Genomic DNA, 20,188 nt, shown 5'->3' with positions numbered 1-20,188 from the left:
TCAGAGTGTCTTGTGTTTATTTTTGTTTCTCTCAATAAGGCATTGTAATTTCCCTGCCTCCAGGAGCTGTTGTCTATTTTTGTATCTCACATTCACTCACTTTTTATTTAATGAACAAATAGTTGCCTTATTTGTTCATTAAATAAAAAGTGAACAAACAATGATAGGTGACTTGGATCATAACTCTTTTCTAGGATATCCGGAACTTACGGTTTGCTCACAAACCTGAGGGGCGAACAAGAAGATCTATATTTGAGAATCTAATGAAATATGCATTTCCTGTCTCTAATAACCTGGTAAGAGGTTTCTCATCTTTGAAAAAGCTATATTATAATTATTGGTGTAGTGTCAAGAAACTAGGCTATTTAGAATCTCTCTGTTTACAGTCCCACTTTGCCAGATGTCTAGTTTAGATTTAATCTATAGGACAAGCTTTTTAAGGTATAAAATGAGGAAGCTGGACTAGCTGATTTCTGAGGTCCATCCCTGCAGACTGACATTCTATCATTATATGATCTTTCTATCCAGGGTATTTCCATGATGAAAAGCTGTATGTGGTTTTCATTAGGATGTGAAATCTTTTTAATTGAGAGCTGAGAGTTAAGTCTAGCAATTTCAGGAGGGAAGGGTGGATAAATACTTAGAACTGAGTTCCTACTGTGTGCTATTAACAGTACTAGGTTTCCTCATTTATTTTATATAATCTAACTTCTACAGTAGCCCTGTGGTGCTAAATATTATTTATCCATATTTTAAAGTTGAAACCAGGAGCAGGTAAATAATTGACTCAGTGGCATAGTTAGTAAGAAGTAAAATTTAGAATCAATCCTGGTCTTCTGACTCAAGTTGGAGTGTTTATCATCATAGTTGTTCCTGCTATTCTGCCTACATTAATGATAAATTAAAGTTTCTTTTTTGGTACAGCTTGCAAGCCCCAAATTAAAAAGTTTATTCAGTATGTTTTAAAAAATGTAGCATAATAATCCTTAAAGCTGCTTAACTGCTGATATCTGTGATGTCAAACTAATTAATTATATCAGGAGATGTCTTTTTTATGTAATATCTTTCATTATTTAGAAGTAAACCTAAAACAGCTACCAAAGATATCTGAAGGAAACATGGTGATATGTTAGCATTTGATAAATCTTGGTGACAGACCTTTGTGCTTTTCTGTGCTTGAAAATATAAAAAAAAGTAAGTTTTCAAAATTATAAAACAAAGGCTAAAACAACAATATAAAGAAGAATACCAATACAAAATATCCTTACAGATAAGTAAATGAAAACTTGGGGTATGATAAGGTTACATTTCTGATTCATTACCTTCTTAAATGTCTTTTTTAGCTATTAACTCTTTACTTTTTGTAGCCTCTTTTTGCTTTTGAGTACAAAGAAGTATTCCCTGAAAATGGGTGGAAGCTATATGACTCTCTTTTAGAGTATAGAAGGCAGGTAAGTACTTTTTTTTTGAATTTCAATCTTCTGTATTCTTTTCATTACAACAAAATGTTCATGGATAGAAGTGAACAGCTTTATATAGTTTTATGGTTTTTGTTGTTTCTTTAACAAAGGCTAATCTTGATTTTTTTGATTGCCTTTCAGTTTCTTTAAACAGCTTTTCAGACTATGCCAATGATCTTTCATGAATCTTTACTTATCTAAGAGTTTACAAGTAAATCAGTTTATTGAAAAAATGTTTAATAATTATAAAAATAAAATTGTAAATATATTTACATTTTAATGTTTTTATATGTCATTCGCATTATTCACTCAGATTTTTCTTTTTGGGTATCCTATAATTTAATTCTGAAAACATTTCCTAATAATTCTACTACTTATAATTTAGCTGCACATAAAATTTTGAAAGTTCTACATTTTCAGAGGACACACTTCTACATAACATGTTAATAAATCAAATCTGATAGTATACAAAAGAGATAATACATCATGACTAAGGTGAGTTTGCTTAATATTAGAAAACCTAATAATGTGATTCACCACAGTAGGAGATTAAAGCAGAATTCTGTCTTGAAATCTGTGTTATAGTGTATCATTCTCCCTATTCTTCCTCAATATACCACTTCCCAGAGTTCCTATACTGCAATACTTAAACTCTACCAAAAATAGTCTTTATTTTTAACTTTCCACATGTTCACTATGCATTCTTGAGAATTTTTCAGACACATTGATTGTTTCTTGGTAATTATTAGATTTGATATTCAAATTATTCTAGAATTCAAATATGACAAACATTAGGCTCTGATTTTTATATTTAGATTTTAAACATTGCATTTTAATTACTATAAAGCTTCTAATTTTTTAGGTTTGTTTCAGAAAGCCAGGAAGAATAAAAAACCATCACTAGAGAACTAAAGATATCCAGATGGTTTGAAACTGATTTTGTTGCTCAATTGCATGTGGCAAGTAAAATTTAAAATTAGTTATAAAACCATCAGTTATAAAACCATTCAGTTATAAAACCATCAGCTGGAAAAATATGAAGCAGAATACAAAATAAATGGATCAGCTTTTAAAAACCAAGAGTCTACACGTAACATTGCAAAATTTTTGCTAAACCAAAAATCCAGTGTCCGAATTAGGTGGCAAAGCAATCAGAAAATCTAACAAATGTCTGTAGAACTGTAAAAATAAAGAAATTCTTTGGGAATCTGGGCAAAAATTGCTGTCTGTTGTAGTAGCATTCAACATAGAACTTTGGAAAGGAGATGAGATAACTGTGTCCACGAAAAGAAAGAAATTAATATGAAAAAGAATAAGTTGAAGAGTGAGTGCGAAAAAACAACCCGATCAAAAAATGGGCAGAAGACCTAAATAGACATTTCTCCAAAGACATGCAGATGGCCAACAATCACATGAAAAGAGGCTCAACATTGCCAATTATTAGAGAAATGCAATTCAAAACTATTATGAGGGCTTCCCTGGTGGTGCAGTTGTTGAGAGTCCGCCTGCCCATGCAGGGGACATGGGTTTGTGCCCCGGTTCGGGAAGATCCCACATGCCGCGGAGCGGCTGGGCCCGTGAGCCATGGCCGCTGAGCCTGCACGTCCAGAGCCTGTGCTCCGCAACGGGAGAGGCCGCAACAGTGAGAGGCCCGCGTACCGCAAAAACAAAAAAAAACAAAACTATTATGAAGTATCACCTCACCCTGGTTAGAATGGCTGTCATCAAAAAGTCTACAAATAAATGCTGCAGAGGGTGTGGAGAAAAGAGAACCTTCCTACACTTTTGGTGGGAATGTAAATTGGTATAGTCACTATGGAAAATAGTCTGGAGGTTCCTTAAAAAACTAAAAATAGAGTTACCATGTGATCTGGAAAAGATGAGAACTCTAATTCAAAGAGATACATGCACCCTAATGTTTCATAGCATCACTATTTACAGTAGCAAAGGCATGGAAGCAACCTAACTGTTCATCAACTGATGAATGGATCAAGAAGATGTGGTGTACACACACACACACACACACACACACACACACAGGAATATTACTCAGCCATAAAAAGGAATGAAATATTGCCATTTGCAGCAATGTGAATGGACCTAGAGATTATCATACTGAGTGAAGTAAGCCAGGCAGAGAAAGACAAATATATAATGTCACTTACATGTGGAACTAAAAAAGTAATATAGATGAACTTGTTTACAAAACAGAAACGACTCACTGACATAGAAAACAGACTCATGTTTACCAAAGGAGAAAGAGGTGGGGGGAGAGATAAGTTAGGAGTATGGGATTAACAGATACACACCACTGTACGTAAAACAAACAACACTGATTTACTGTATAGTACAAGAACCTATATTCAATATCTTGTAATAACCTATAATGGAAAAAAATCAGAGAAAATATCTATAACTGAATCACTTTGCTGTACATTTGAAACTAATACAATATTGTAAATTAGCTGTACTCCAATTGAAAAAAAGTAAATGAACAGCTATACACATTCAGAAAGAGAATTATGAGATTAGGAAATGCAGTAATCAGAATACAGCATTGAACTCTATACTGAATGGTACAGATGCTCTATGGTCTTTGATTTACTAGATTAATTTGTTGGCTTTTTACTGCAGAGTTAGACACTTTGTCTCTGAGTCAACTAAGTTAAAGTCTAGTGGAGAGGACACTGTATTTGGTGTAGTTAGAAGACTTTTTTTTTTTAAATTTAAGTTTATTACTGAAGAAAATGAAGATAATCTCTTCTGTTTGTTTCTTTCCTTGTTTTCATTGAGGTATAATTGACATACGACATTATATTAGTTTCAGGTGTACACCATAATGATTTGATATTTATAAATATTGCGAAATGATCACCACAGTAAGTCTAGTTAACATCTAGACAGTGTCACCAAAAACAGTTACAGGATTCTTTTTCTTGTGATGAGATCTTTCAAGATTTATTCTCTTCGCAACTTTCAAATATACAATACAGTATTAACTATAGTTACCATGCTGTACAGTGTATCCCTGTGACTTACATTTACTTTATAATTGGAAGCTTGTACCTTTTGGCTCCCTTCACAATTTCGCCCACTCCTGACCTCCTGCTTCCAAGCTTCCAACAACCAACCATCAGTTTGTTCCCTTTATCTATGAGCTTGTTTTCTTGTTTTGTTTTTTTTTAAGATTCCACATATACGTGAGATCGTCATACAATACTCGCTTTTTTCTCTCTTATTTCACTTAACATTGTGCACTCAGGTTCCATCCATGTTGTCACAAGTGGCAAGATTTCATTCTTTCTATGGTTGAATAAAATTCCATTATATATAGAGATCTCTCACTCTTTTTATATATATATATATATATATATATATATATATATATATATATACACACCACATTTTCTTTATTCATCAGTGAGCACTTATATTGTGTCCATATCTTGGCTATTGTAAATAATGCTACAATGAATGGAAGCATATATCTTTTTGAGTTAGTGTTTTCATTTTCTTTGAATAAATACTCAGAAGTGGAATTGCTGGATCATATAGTAGTTCTATTTTTAATTTTTTGAGGAACCTCCTTACTGTTTCCCACCAACACTGCACAAGGGCTCCCTTTTCTGCACATCCCCGCCAACACTTGTGATTTCTTGTTTTTTTGTTGATTAGCCATTTTATTTTATTGTTTATTTATTTATTTTAAAAATTATTCATTTATTTTTTAGTACATCTTTATTGGAGTATAATTGCTTTACAATGCTGTGTAATTAGCCATTTTAACAGGTGTGAGGTGATATCTCATTGTAGTTTTGATTTGCATTTCCCTGATGATGAGTGGTGTTGAGCATCTTTTCATGTGTTCGCTAGCCATTTGTATGTCTTTGGGAAAATGTTTATTCAGATCCTTTGCTCATTTTTAATCGGATTTCTTGTTGTTGTTTTTAAGTTCTTTATATATTTTGGATATTAACGCCATATCAGGTATATGGTTTGCAAATATTTTCTCCAATTTCATACGGTGCCTTTTCATTTTGTTGATGGTTTTTCCTTTGCTATTCAGGGTAATCTCTTAATATAAATGTTGAGACTAAAAATAAAGCATCAGAGTATTCCTTTTTTCTTCTTTTAAATTAAAAAAAAATGGATGTGGTAATACTCACACTCTGTATAAAATTCAAAAGGTATAAAAGGGTATACTGAAAGGAAGGTTTCCCTTCCGGCCAACATTGTTCCCCAACCATCCCAGTTCCTCTCCCTTTAGGAAATAATGTTACTCATTACCCTTATATCCTTTCAGAGATTTTATGCTACACAGCTTGTATAATGTGTATAGAGTATTTTTTTAAAGCAGATAATAGCATTCTGTACACACTGTACCCTTCTTTTTCATTTAACATATTTTGGAGATTATACCATCTCAAAACACACGGCCTCTCTATTCTTTTTTTCTTTAAAATTGATATATAATTCACATACCATAAAATTTTCTACTTTAAAGTGTACACCACTGGTTTTTTGTTTGTTTGTTTGTTTGTTTTTGCGGTACGCGGGCCTCTTACTGTTGTGGCCTCTCCCGTTGCGGAGCACAGGCTCCGGATGCGCAGACTCAGCGGCCATGGCTCACGGGCCCAGCCGCTCCGCGGCATGTGGGATCTTCCTGGACCAGGGCACGAACCCGTGTCCCCTGCATCGGCAGGCGGACTCTAAACCACTGCGCCACCAGGGAAGCCCTACATCACTGTTTTTTAACATATTCATAAGGTTGTGCAGCTGTCACCACAATCTAATTCCAGATCATTTAGAAGACTCAGTTTTGAATCCTACCTCTGGCACTTGCTTAGCTCTCACACTTAGATATGTGCTGTTGAATGAGTCACTCATGTCACAGTGCCTTTATTTTTTACTTGGTGATAGGAACTGCCTTATAGGATTGTTTGAAGGATTAGTGATACACAGAAAGGCACATTATAAACCATAGAAATCGATCCAAATGATTATTATTATATTTGTTACATTGTAAAGCGCTAAATACAGAAGTCATGATTGGTTGGCTTTTCGTGTGCTGCCGTTGAAACACAAAATGAAAGCCACATTAAATTTGTAGACCTATACCTTATAGTGCCTAAAGAAATTAGATTATATATTTTTTAAATGGGCAAAGCTGTTAGTAACCATTTGTTTGTTGTATAAGAGAGTATTTCTTTAATTTTCTCTTGACACATGTAGTGATTATACAGAGGACCCTGAAATTTGTGGATAAGGTCAAGAGAAATCATCAAGTTGCTAAAATAGTAAAAATCAGTATATAGAAAATGAGCATGGTCTTCTGCAGAAATAATCATATGGTAGATACCTTGCTTAAAAAATTTGGAGAGCACTCAAGTACAGTAAAGGAGAACAGAATTTATCCTCAGAAATGGAATGTAAGTAACTAGGGAAAGCTATAATCCAGTTAATTTGGTTGTAAATTGACTGACAAATGGTTACATTAACTGAAGGGCAGTGATTTGCATGGAGAGAAGAAAGATGTATGCCAGAGATCAACAGTTGTCCTTATATCTTTAGCACTGTCTACAAAGAGTGTATATGCTGACTAGCCAACTCCAGTTTTCTGCTTGGAAGGCACTTCTTTAGTGCAGTTAGGTGTGTCAGCTTCTCTAAGAATGAGGAGGACAATAGCCATTAAGGTAATTTAAGTCAACGATTCTACTCCCACCCATCCATTTTTCTGAAGAATATGACACAACCTCAGTGGTAACAGTTCTCCCCGGTAGTGATTTTCCAAGGATATGGGAAGGCAGTGAGAGAGAGATGGGAGTTACCTACCTGTGTTAAAGATGGTACACTAGGATCTCAGGAGATCTGACCCTCTCAGCTTTGACTCCATATTTTCTAAGAAAACGTCAGAAACTAATTTTGCTTCTTGTAGAAGCTTCCTTGTGTTTCATTGATTTTATTCATTCACACATTCATTCATTCATCAAATTCATGTAGCACCTACTGTGTACTAGTGGCTAAAACAGAAAGACACACTCCTGACTCCCAAAGAACATATGTTTAATGGAGGATTCAAAGAAGTAAACTAACAATCAAAATACACAGTGATGAATATTGTGAATAATAGAGCAAGTACTCTGGTGATAGAATATGAAGCCATCTGGAAACTGAAGGTGTTTGGTATAGGCTAGACTAGAGTGGCCAGAGATCAGTGGGGAAAGCAGGAGTGTGAAGGTCTTTGCCAAGTCCCATAAAGGATTCTATACTTTATGTGAAAAGGAATAGGTAGCCATTGATAGTTTTTAGGCAGAAGAATGATGTGATAGCTTTTGCATCTTAAAAGAATTTTGAGGCAGTGTGGAGAATGGATTGCAGAGGGACAAAAGAGAAGTGACAATGGCCCGAATTAGGGAAGTGACAATGGCCTGAATTAGGGAAGTGACAGTGAAGATTGAGAGACGTGAGCAAACTTTTTTCAGGCACTTTTGGAAGAAAAAAATCATAAAAATTAGTCATTCATTGGAAGTAGAGGGTGAGGGAGAGTTAGAGGTGGTATCCAAGTTTCTTGGTTGAGTACCACCTCTATAAACTTACGAATTCATTTTTTTCATTGTACATTTTTTATTATAGCATGAACATTTATTTTAAACATCTCTTACTTAAACCTTTTTTTTATTTCTGGAAATAAGTAAGGATCTTACCTGAACAGTTATCTAGAAAGTTGAGGAAAGCAGGAGGGAAAGAGAGATGTAGATCATAGGAAGCAAGTTGGGACCAGGCTAATTAAATGGGGTAAATAGTATTTAAGGCACTAATGAAGAGACAGACCTTGGCTAGGGATAGGTGGAAACTCTTGATAATATTTATCACATGATTACTGGAAGGGAATTTTCCTTTCTTAATTTTAATATCCTCCTGGGTGTTCGGCAACAACTTTAGAAATACCCCTTTAAAGGAGAGTACCTCCTGCCCTTTGATTACAGATTTTTATAACAATTTTGTGAACCAGGATAGTAGAATTTTTCTTGAGGCACAATGTTCCTTTTTTATTAAAAGGATAGTTTTAGAATGTACATGGAATTCTTTACAACTTCCTTTGGTCAAGTTACAGTTTGTGCCACAATTTCTTCATCTATAAAGTGACAGTAATGAAACCTGAATACAGTAATATGTGTGTGGGGGGGCAGGGGGGGGAGGGAGGGAGGGAGGGATAGAGAAAGGCTGCTGGCATAGTGCCTGCACATAGTAGGTGCTCAATAAATGGGTTTTTTTTTTCTGTAATTTGGTTTCTTTCAGTTTTGTCTTTTTCGGTTTATTGAGTTGTCAGAAGTAATAAAATTAAAAATATATGTATTTTCTTAATTCCAGCCATTTAATGTAATGGCTCTATTTTCTATGGAATGGAGGATGGAAATTTTAAAGTGTTTTATTAAGTAATCCTATATGTGAAGTGGTATACTAGTTATAAATATGGCAAATATTTAAGGACCAAATGAGTTTAATAATTGATGTGTTTTTAAAAAATTGTTTTAAGTGTTTCTCTTGCCTCTTTTTTTTTTTTGGTTTTGCCTTCTATTACTTCCTTGTTTTTTTAAATATGTTTTATATCAGCAACATTTTATTAATACTGTAAAATTCACTTTGGGTATATAAGTGATAAACATGTATGTAGCATTCTGGTGGACTCTTGGTGCCTGCCCTCAGAAATTTCTTTGTATAGATGAATGGCAGCAGAATTACTCACCAGTCAAACTGTATGAGACTGTGTTCTTTTTAAAGACAAGAACACTTTCAGTCTTACTGTTTCCTTGCTTTTCATTTGATGTGCTTAGGACAGACCCAACACTCAATCAGTATTTAATGATTTAATAAATCTATTAACGTAAAATTGAATGCCAAAATGAACACAGATCCCTGTGTTAGAATATCTCATCCTAAAAGCCTGGTCACCACAGGCAGACAATAACTATTCCAACAACTTAAGTGATACATAGTGGAGAAAAGAGAAGTTGAATAGGAGGCTTCTGTTCTGATGTTTTAAAATATTTTTGTTGGGCAGTAATTTGTCTTATGTTTTATTTCACATGTAGGGAATTCCAAATGAAAGCTGGAGAATAACAAAGATAAATGAACGGTATGAGCTTTGTGATACATACCCTGCCCTCTTGGTTGTGCCGGCAAATATTCCTGATGAAGAATTAAAGAGAGTGGCATCCTTCAGATCACGGGGCCGTATCCCAGTAAGTGCGAAGCTGTGCTGAAACTTTCCCATTGCTTTTGTACTTCACATAATGATGAGGATGACAAATGGGAGAATGGTTGCAGGATTAAAAATAGCTACAGCAGCAGGTCTTCTCTGGGGATATTAGAGAATGTGTTATTTAGTAAAATTTAAACCAGAGGAAAGACTTGGACTAAAGACGTTTCTGGAGAATTTGAGATGGATATTAGAGAGCTGCATGGTTCTTAACTTGAAAACAAAGTTGGCTCTGTATTCACTATTTCTTTATCTTATTATACATCTTTGGTCATGGTGATAAATGCTTTTTTTCCTTTAAATCCTAGAAAGAAGAAAACTTTACAAATTTGTGATGAATTACTGTGTTCTAGAAAGATAGCTCAAATAATTTTAGGTACAAAAATTCAGATTCTGAAGACTGTATAGTTGGACAGTTTTGCTGATACAGTACTCAGACTTTAAAAGTGGGGTTTACTTAGCCCCGTTTTAATCTATGTTTTTTTTCTAGAGACCACACTTCCAATAATCAGTGACTTTCATAAATCAATATCTGATTAATGAATTAGACCAAGTTTTCCACATGCTAGTATTGGCTTGAAAGAAAGGTGATGATTTTCATAGCAGCCTCGTATATCCTTTTATGGCTAGCCTTTGAATCCAATTAGAAAGCAGAGTTTTATAGAGTAATGATTTTCAGAAGGCTTATAAACAGAGGAGCATGTAAAGGGTGTGTTGCCACTTTTTTCCCCCCATTAAGGTTTTATCATGGATTCATCCTGAAAGTCAAGCCACAATCACTCGGTGTAGCCAGCCCATGGTAGGGGTAAGTGGGAAGCGAAGCAAAGAAGATGAAAAATACCTTCAAGCCATCATGGACTCCAATGCCCAATCTCATAAAATGTTTATATTTGACGCCCGGCCAAGTGTTAATGCTGTTGCCAATAAGGTGAGATCGTCTTCCAGCAATTAGGATTATAGTTACAGTTTCATGAGTTTGGTGGGAGCCACAGTGCACTAGAAAGACTTTGGGCTTTTCAATGATAAAAGTGTAGAGTCTAATCCTGACTCTTCTACTTGATAGTGTAACTTAAATTTTTTTTTTTTATTTTATATTGGGGTATACTTGATTAACAATGTTGTATTAGTTTCAGGTATACAGCAAAGTGACTCATTTATACATATAAATGTATCTATTCTTTTTCAAATTCTTTTCCTATTTAGGTTATTACAGAATATTGATCAGAGTTCCCTGTGCTATACAGTAGATCCTTATTGGTTATCTGTTTTAAATATAGCAGTGTGTACATGTCAATCCCAGTATAATGTGGAGTCAGTTATTTAATCCTTTTAGTAACTTTAATTTGCTTATTTGTGAAATGAGAATCATAACTAACAGGGTTGTTTTAGGGGCAAAACTCACCTGATAAAAAATAGTGCATAATCCTGCTTACTTACGTAAGAAATAGGTATTCATCAATTACTAGTTTCTCTTTCCCTTCTCCAAACTGGACAATAAACTGAGCTTGTGACTGACAAAAGAAGTCTGCACAGCACTGTTGTAGAAATCATGCAGTGTTCTCAGTGACCAGTGCTGCCCTCTTCTGGCAGCCCTCCACCTGTACAAGCTATTCAGACTGAAAACTTGCAGTTAGCTGGAGCAGTGGTCCTGATTTCTGCTATAGAATAAATATTAGCATTGTGGAACTAGAAATTCTAGTCCAGTTGCCAAAATCTACCTTAGGAGAAGGAAAGAGAAGAGATGCAATTTAGCTTTAAAAAATTGCCTCACATACAAGCAGAAAAAACCCCAAGAGTCCCCCCAAAACTAAAACACCCCAAATCCTATAACTAAATAAGAGAGAAACACCATTAAATCTTGGTTATACATCCAGGCCTATGTGCAGATGTGTGCACACATATATTTGAGACAGAATGGGATAATTGCAACTTCCTTTTTTTAATTGGTGCTGTTTTTTTCTATGCCAATAAATATCTGTAACATGATAATTACTAACACCAATTGTTTTTGGGTATTTAGGTTCTTTCTTTTTTTTTTTTTTTGCTATTATAAACAGAGCTGGGGTGACCATCCTTAAATTAAATTATGGATCATGTACCTAATTACTTCTGTCCTATTTAGTGTTTTGAGGACATTGTGAATTTCAGACATTCTCTGTTAAACTGTAAGTATTTCCCCTTAAAGGAGAAATGAGGCAACGTGTATATGAAGCTGGTACCCCAGAGACTGGCATGTATTTTTCCAGTAATTACTTGTTCCCTTCCGTAAACCTTATACCATGAATTAGCAGGAATGAGACTTAAGATGTTATCTAGGATGAGAGATGGAGAGAGGCATATAAGGCAGAAAAGGGGGTAGAGCAAAATATTACATTCCTCGTCTTTTTTTAACATCTTTATTGGAGTATAATTGCTTTATAATGGTGTGTTCGTTTCTGCTTTATAACATAGTGAATCAGCTATACATATATCCCCATATCTCCTCCCTCTTGTGTCTCCCTCCCTATCCCACCCCTCTAGGTGGTCACAAAGCACGGAGCTGATCTCCCTGTGCTATGCAGCTGCCTCCCACTAGCTAGCTATTTTACGTTTGGTAGTGTATATCTGTCCATGCCACTCTATCACTTCATCCCAGCTTACCCTTTCCCCTCCCCATGTCCTCAAGTCCATTCTCTACATCTGCATCTTTATTCCTGTCCTGCCCCTAGGTTCTTCAGAATCTTTTTTTTTTTCTTTTAGATTCCATATATATGTGTTAGCATATGGTTTTGTTTTTCTCTTTCTGACTTACGTCACTCTGTATGACAGACTCTAGGTCCATCCACCTCACTACAAATAGTTCAATTTCGTTTCTTTTTATGGCTGAGGAATATTCCATTGTATATATGTGCCACATCTTCTTTATCCATTCATCTGTTGATGGACAGCTAGGTTGCTTCCATGTCCTGGCTATTGTAAATAGAACTGCAATGAACATTGTGGTACATGACTCATTTTGAATTACGGTTTTCTCAGCATATATGCCCGGTAATGGGATTGCTGGGTGGTATGGTAGTTCTATTTTTAGCTTTATAAGGAACCTCCATACTATTCTCCGTATATACTGGCTGTATCAATTTACATTCCCACCAACAGTGCAAGAGGGTTCCCTTTTCTCCACACCCTCTCCAGCATTTATTGTTTGTAGATTTTTTGATGATGGCCATTCTGACTGGTGTGAGGTGATACCTCATCGTAGTTTTGATTTGTATTTCTCTAAAATGATTAGTGATGTTTAGCATCCTTTCATGTGTTTGGTGGCAATCTGTATATCTTCTTTGGAGAAATGTCTACTTAGGTCTTCTGCCCATTTTTGGATTGGGTTGTTTGTGTTTTTGATATTGAGCTGCATGAGCTTCTTGTAAATTTTGGAGATTAATCCTTTGTCAGTTGCTTCATTTGCAAGTATTTTCTCCCATTCTAAGGGTTGACTTTTCATCTTATTTATGGTTTCCTTTGCTGTGCAAAAAGCTTTTAAGTTTCATTAGGTCCCATTTGTTTATTTTTGTTTTTATTTCCATTTCTCTAGGAGGTGGGTCAAAAAGGATCTTGCTGTGATTTATGTGAAAGGGTGTTCTGCGTATGTTTTCCTCTAAGAGTTTGATAGTGTCTGGCCTTACATTTAGGTCTTTAATCCATTTTGAGTTATTTTTGTGTATGGTGTAAGGGAGTGTTCTAATTTCATTCTTTTACATGTAGATTTCCAGTTTTCCCATCACCACTTATTGAAGAGTCTGTCTTTTCTCCATTGTATATTCTTGCCTCCTTTATCAAAAGTACGGTCACCAGGGCTTCCCTGGTGGCGCAAAGGTTGAGAGTTCACCTGCTGATGCAAGGGGCACAGGTTCATGCCCCTGGTCCGGGAAAATCCCACATTCCGTGGAGCGGCTGGGCCCGTGAACCATGGCCGCTGAGCCAAAAAAGTACGGTCACCATATGTGTGTGGGTTTATCTCTGGACTTTCTCTTCTATTCCATTGATCTGTATTTCTGTTTTTGTGCCAGTACCATACTATCTTGATTACTGTAGCTTTGTAGTATAGTCTGAAGTCTGGGAGCCTGATTCCTCCAGCTCCGTTTTTCTTTCTGAAGATTGCTTTGGCTGTTCCAGGTCTTTTGTATTTCCATACAAACTGTGAAATTTTTTGTTCTAGTTCTGTGAAAAATGCCATTGGTAGTTTCACAGGGATTGCATTGAATCTTTAGATTCCTCTGGGTAGTATAGTCATTTTCACAATGTTGATTCTTCCAATCCAAGAACATGGTATATCTCTCCATCTGTTTGTATCATCTTTAATTTCTTTCATCAGTGTCTTATAGTTTTCTGCATACAGGTCTTTTGTCTCCTTAAGTAGGTTTATTCCTAGGTATTTTATTCTTTTTGTTGCAGTGGTAAATAGGAGTGTTTCCGTAATTTCTCTTACAGATTTTTTTATCATTAGTGTATAGGAATGCAAGAGATTTCTGTGCATTAATTTTGTATCCTGCTACTTGACCAAATTCATTGATTAGCTCTAGTAGTTCTCTGGTAGCATCTTTAGGATTCTCTGTGTATTCTCATGTCATCTGAAAACAGTGACAGCTTTACTTCTTCTTTTCCAATTTGGGTTCCTTTTGTTTCTTTTTCTTCTCTGATTGCTGTGGCTAAAACTTCCAAAACTATGTTGAATAATGATGGTGAGAGCGGACAACCTTGTTTTGTTCCTGATCTTAGAGGAAATGGTTTCAGTTTTTCACCATTGAGAATGATGTTGGCTGTGGGTTTGTCATATATGGCCTTTATTATGTTGAGGTAAGTTCCTGCTATGCCTACTTTCTGGAGGGTTTTTATTGTAAATGGGTGTTGAGGTTTGTCGAAAGCTTTTTCTGCATCTACTGAGATGATCATATGGTTTCTCTCCTTCAGTTTGTTAATATGGTTTATCACATTGATTGATTTGCGTATATTGAAGAATCCTTGCATTCCTGGGATAAACCTCACTTGATCATGTTGTATGATCCTTTTAATGTGCTGTTGGATTCTGTTTGCTAGTAGTTTGTTGAGGATTTTTGCATCTGTGTTTATCAGTGATGGTGGCCTGTAGTTTTCTTTCTTTGTGACATCTTCGTCTGGTTTTGGTATCAGGGTGCTGGAGGCCTTGTAGAATGAGTTTGGGAGTGTTCCTCCCTCTCCTATATTTTGAAAGAGTTTGAGAATGATAGGTGTTAGCTCTTCTTTAAATGTTTGATAGAATTCGCCTGTGAAGCCATCTGGTCCTGGGCTGTTGTTTGTTGGAAGATTTTTAATCACAGTCTCAATTTCAGTGCTTGTGATTTGGTCTGTTCATATTTTCTATTTCTTCCTGGTTCAGTCTTTTAAGGTTGTGCTTTTCTAAGAATGTGTCTGTTTCTTCCAGGTTGTCCATTTTATTGGCATACAGTTGCTTGTAGTAATCTCTCATGATCCTTTGTATTTCAGCAGTGTTAGTTGTTACTTCTCCTTTTTCATTTCTAATGCTGTTGACTTGAGTCTTCTCCCTTTTTTTCTTGATGTCTAGCTAATGTTTTATCAGTTTTGTTTATCTTCTCAAAGAAACAGCTTTTAGTTTTAGTGATCTTTGCTATCATTTCCTTCATTTCTTTTTCATTTATTTCTGATCTGATCTTTATGATTTCTTTCCTTCTGCTATCTTTGGGGGTTTTTTGTTCTTCTTTCTCTAATTGCTTTAGGTGTAAGGTTAGGTTGTTTATTTGAGATTTTTCTTGTTACTTGAGGTAGGATTGTATTGTGATAAACTTCCCTCTTGGAACTGCTTTTGCTGCATCCCAAAGGTTTTGGGTCATCGTGTTTTCATTGTCATTCGTTTCTAGGTATTTTTTGATTTCCTCTTTGATTTCTTCAGTGATCACTTCATTATTAAGTAGTGTATTATTTAGCATCCATGTGTTTGTATTTTTTTACAGATCTTTTCCTGTAATTGATATCTTGTCTCATAGTATTGTGGTCGGAAAAGATACCTGATACAATTTCAGTTTTCTTAAATTTACCAAGGTTTGACTTGTGACCCAAGATGTGATCTATCCTGGAGAATGTTCTATGATCACTTGAGAAGAAAGTGTATTCTGTTGTTTTTGGATGGAATGTCCTATAAATATCAATTAAGTCCATCTTGTTTAATGTATCATTTAAAGCTTGTGTTTCCTTATTTATTTTCATTTTGGATGATATGTCCACTGGTGAAAGTGGGGTGTTAAAGTCCCCTACTATGATTGTGTTACTGTCGATTTCCCCTTTTATGGCTGTTAGCATTTGCCTTACATATTGAGGTGCTCCTGTGTTGGATGCATAAATATTTACAAATGTTATATCTTCTTCTTGGACTGATCCCTTGATCATTATGTAGTGTCCTTCTTCGTCTCTTGTAATAGTCTTTATTTTCAAGTCTATTTTGTCCAGTATGAGAATTGCTACTCCAGCTTTCTTTTGATTTCCATTTGCATGGAATATCTTTTTCCATCCCCTCACTTTCAGTCTGTATTTAATCCATTTACTTTTAAGGTAATTATCGATATGTATGTTCCTATTACCATTTTCTTAATTGTTTTGGGTTTGTTATTGTAGGTCTTTTCCTTCTCTTGTGTTTCCTGTGTAGAGAAGTTCCTTTAGCATTTGTTGTAAAGCTGGTTTGGTGGTGCTCAGTTCTTTTAGCTTTTGCTTGTCTGGAAAAGTTTTAATTTCTCCATCGAATCTGAATGAGATCCTTGCTGGGTAGAGAATCTTAGTTGTAGGTTTTTCCCTTTCATCACTTTAAATATGTCCTGCCACTCCCTTTTGGCTTGCAAAGTTTCTGCAGAGGATCAGCCGTTAACCTTATGGGGATTCCCTTGTATGTTATTTGTTGTTTTTCCCTTGCTGCTTTTAATATTTTTTCTTGTATTTAGTTTTTGATAGTTTGATTAATATTTGTCTTGGTGTCATCTTATTTTTTAAGTCATTCCCATGCATATTTCACTACAGAAATCTCTTTTTTTAAAAGACTCTGATATATTTTATCTATTGGGACAGTCTTCTGATATGTGATAGACAACAAAAATCTAGGAAGGCATAGACAAAGCAAAGAAATAAAAATCACTTATAATCACTAATCTTTGATATATTTTCTGCCACTGTTCTGTGCATTTATGTATTGTTATATTTCATTGTTTTTCCTCTCTATATGAATTATTTCTTTTCATGAAATATCCCTGAAATAACTTCAATAGTACTCATCATACAGCTATATCATTGTGCAGTTAATCATTCTTCTAATATTAGGTCTTTAAGTATTTAGTATTTTAAATATAGCTAAAATAAGTATCTTTCGTTGGCATCTTTATTTCCATAAAATAGTTTTGTAGATATACCATTACTATATCATAGTTTAAAGTATGCATATTTTTAAAAGTTTTGTTACATATTGCCAGCATTCTTCGGGAAGGTTAGTTTACCAGTTTGATATATTTTTTTCCTGCCATTTTATTGAGATATAATTGACATAGAAAAGTGTGTATGTTTAAGGTGTACAACATAATGATTTGATATATGCATATATTGTGAAATGATCACCCCCCCTAAGTTTAGTTAACATCCATCACCTCACGCAGTTACATTTTTTTTTCCTTGTGAATTTTCAAAGTCTACTCTCTTAGCAACTTTCAAATATACAATATAGTATCGTTGACTATAGTCATCATGTTGTGCATTACATCACCACTACTTACTTATCTTTTAACTGGAAGTTTGCCCTTTTTTACTGCCTTCACCCAATATCCCCACCATCTCCCTTTTAAAATTTGCAAAAGTATATATCCTTATTGCAACAAGTATTTTTTTACCTTTGTAGTAAGAACATTTTTTATAGCTTTGTCAGTGTGAATATGACAACTGCTTTTGCACCATGAGCCGTATCAAGAATTAAAACTGTACTAGCCACTAAGTCTTCCATGTGTGCCCTACAGCAATTAAATTTACCTTCTACCCCTGCTAAAAGTAACCACTATCCTAACTTTTATAGTAGTCTTCTTACATTACTTTATACTTTTATTACTGAAGTGTATACATCTCTAGACTCTTAGCCTTGCCTTTTCAAGTATTGTATTTGATATGTCTTTTAAGTCTCTCTTCATCTATAGTCTTCCCCTTGCCCTTCCTTTCTCCTTCCCTCCCTCCTTCACTCCAATATATTTTATTGTAGAGTTTTCCACAGTCCAGGTTTTGCCGATTGTATTATGGTATGGTTCAACTTTCTTCTGTTCTCTGAATTTCCTTCACATGAATTCAGAGGTTTATTCAGATTCAGGTTCAACTCCTTTGGCAAGGCTATAGGGGATATATCAGGAGGCACATAATTTGTGGCTGATTCTTCTTTTTGGGATATCAGCAGCTGTTCATGCTCTGTACCGAGATGTGTTAATTCACTGGGGTTGCCAAATGGTGATATTCTGATTTCATGATTTCCTTTTCAGCTTAGTTGAACTCTTTCTGTAAAGAAACACTTTCTCTTATCTAAATTTTGGTTAACCAGCAGTTCAGTTCATATAAGAAAGCCAGGATAAATGCTTGATTCTTTTTCCTTATTTATCAGTTTTCCCAAAAATGAATTTACTCCCTACCATCACACGAGGGTGACTAATTTTTTTAAGTTTCATTATGAATGCATGTATTTATATGTAGTCAACAATTTCTAATTCATTGCAGATGGTATTTTTGAAAAAAAAAATTCCCACCTTTGGTCTGAGGGGCACTTTTCAAGTTACCTCCTGAGTTCTTTTGACATAACCATAGTAATCTTTGCTATCTGGTATGACAAGGTATACCAGACTCATCAGGAAATCTTGTATGTTTCCTGCCACAGGCTTAGAATAATCATTTCTCTAAGAAGTTCTGGTTTCTGTTAGTAGGAAGTGGTATTTCAAACCATAATCTGGGTGCTAAGGATAATTATTTGCTGGGTTGGTCTAATTTCTAAGTCTTTTCAGTGGATAGAGCTAGGAGACATATGTTTTTAAAGATAAAGTATTATACCTCATGAGTTCATACTGGTGCTTTCAATTTAAATTCAGTACTAGAGTTTTTACATAACTTCTTCTAAGTTACATGTGTATCTTCTTCCTTCCACACCAGAAATCCCGATTCTCAAAGACAGAGGGGATAATAACATTAGTATGCTACATAATTACTCATTTGCTTTATTCCACCATGGTCTTAGAATAACAGTATTAATAGTATCATCACCAGTACATTTACTGAAAAGTTAAATTTTTTTCCATTTGCTCCCATTTTAAAATGAATTGTATTATATTTATGTCATCAGAGCATGTGTAGACTTTACATAGTCTCCCTTTTGTACACATACTTTTTGCCTTTTACCCCTGACTTCTACAAGTAGCTAAATATTTTGTGCCAATAACCAATTCTTATATGGATGTCTTTCTGGTCTTTTTCTTTTGTCTGGAGTTGTTCTCTTGTAAATGTTTCAGCAAGGCTCATAAGAACTATATTCTGAGTATTTGTATGCTGATAGCAGCTTTATGTCCTTTATATTCGAGTTAGTTTTGTTGGGCATAAAATTCTTGGCTTACATTTGATTTTATTGAATGTCTTAAATATGTTGCGTTTTTTTTGGCATAAAGTTTCAAAGTCTGATGATAAACTAAATTTCCTTTCCTTCTAAGTCACTTTTTTTACTTGGATTTGTGAAAGATTTTGTTTTTTCTTTTTCTTTGAAGTCCAGTTATTTTGCCAGAATATGTCTTCATGTTTTGTGTTCTGGGTCTATATTATCAAGTATACGTGTATGCTATTTTAATTGGTAATTTCCAATTAAAAAATTTCATGAATTTTTTCTTTAATCATAGTTCTTAGTATTTGTTTCATTTCCATGTATGGCTTGCTTCTTCTGGACTCCTGTTATTCCTGTGCTGGCTCTTCTTTGCCTATCTTCATCATTTGCCACTTTCTCTTGAATCCTTTTTATGCTTTCTATTCCTGTTTTGGTTTTATATTTTGCTTTTCACTGTCTGTTTCTTTTAATTTAATATCCATTGTGTTTATTTGCTCTTGAGTTTCTTCTAATTTAGTCTTTATTTCTGATTTTTTTTTCTTTTATTTCTAATTTGTTCCCAAGTCTCATTTCATTTCTGAGTTTCTCTAATAACTCAGCTGTTAGACTGGGCAGAACCCTTCCTGGTTTCAGTGGTACTTCTTAGATTGATCTGTTGTTCTTCCCTGTAGTTCTGGAGGAAGAAAGCTAAAACAAGGAAGCAGAACAAACACTACAAATTATAAGACTCTCTTGTGAGTCTCTTGTTCTCCACTCCATCTTATATCCATTTGTTCCTTCACACATTTGCCGACAGCATCTAGATCTTGTGACTGTTGCTGGTTTTGGGGTTTGATGGAATGCTTTGTC

The 20,188-nt window shown here is 34.9% G+C and overlaps 1 protein-coding gene across 7 annotated transcripts in view; it reads left to right on the top strand.

The window, feature by feature from the left end:
* Window positions 1-20,188, top strand: part of MTMR2 (myotubularin related protein 2) — a 108,341-nt gene that overhangs the window by 70,559 nt on the left and 17,594 nt on the right. For all 7 annotated transcript variants that reach the window (XM_067750762.1, XM_067750763.1, XM_067750756.1 and 4 more), the window contains 4 exons: window positions 195-296; window positions 1,368-1,451; window positions 9,554-9,703; window positions 10,460-10,648. In XM_067750762.1, coding sequence (XP_067606863.1) covers window positions 195-296; window positions 1,368-1,451; window positions 9,554-9,703; window positions 10,460-10,648 — 525 coding nt within the window. The remainder of the gene's footprint in view (window positions 1-194; window positions 297-1,367; window positions 1,452-9,553; window positions 9,704-10,459; window positions 10,649-20,188) is intronic.

The sequence above is a fragment of the Pseudorca crassidens genome, chromosome 9 (genome assembly GCF_039906515.1).
Source record: "Pseudorca crassidens isolate mPseCra1 chromosome 9, mPseCra1.hap1, whole genome shotgun sequence".
Taxonomy (NCBI): domain Eukaryota; kingdom Metazoa; phylum Chordata; class Mammalia; order Artiodactyla; family Delphinidae; genus Pseudorca; species Pseudorca crassidens.
Note: the sequence above shows the minus strand (reverse complement) of the source record. Positions and strands in the feature narration are given on the sequence as shown.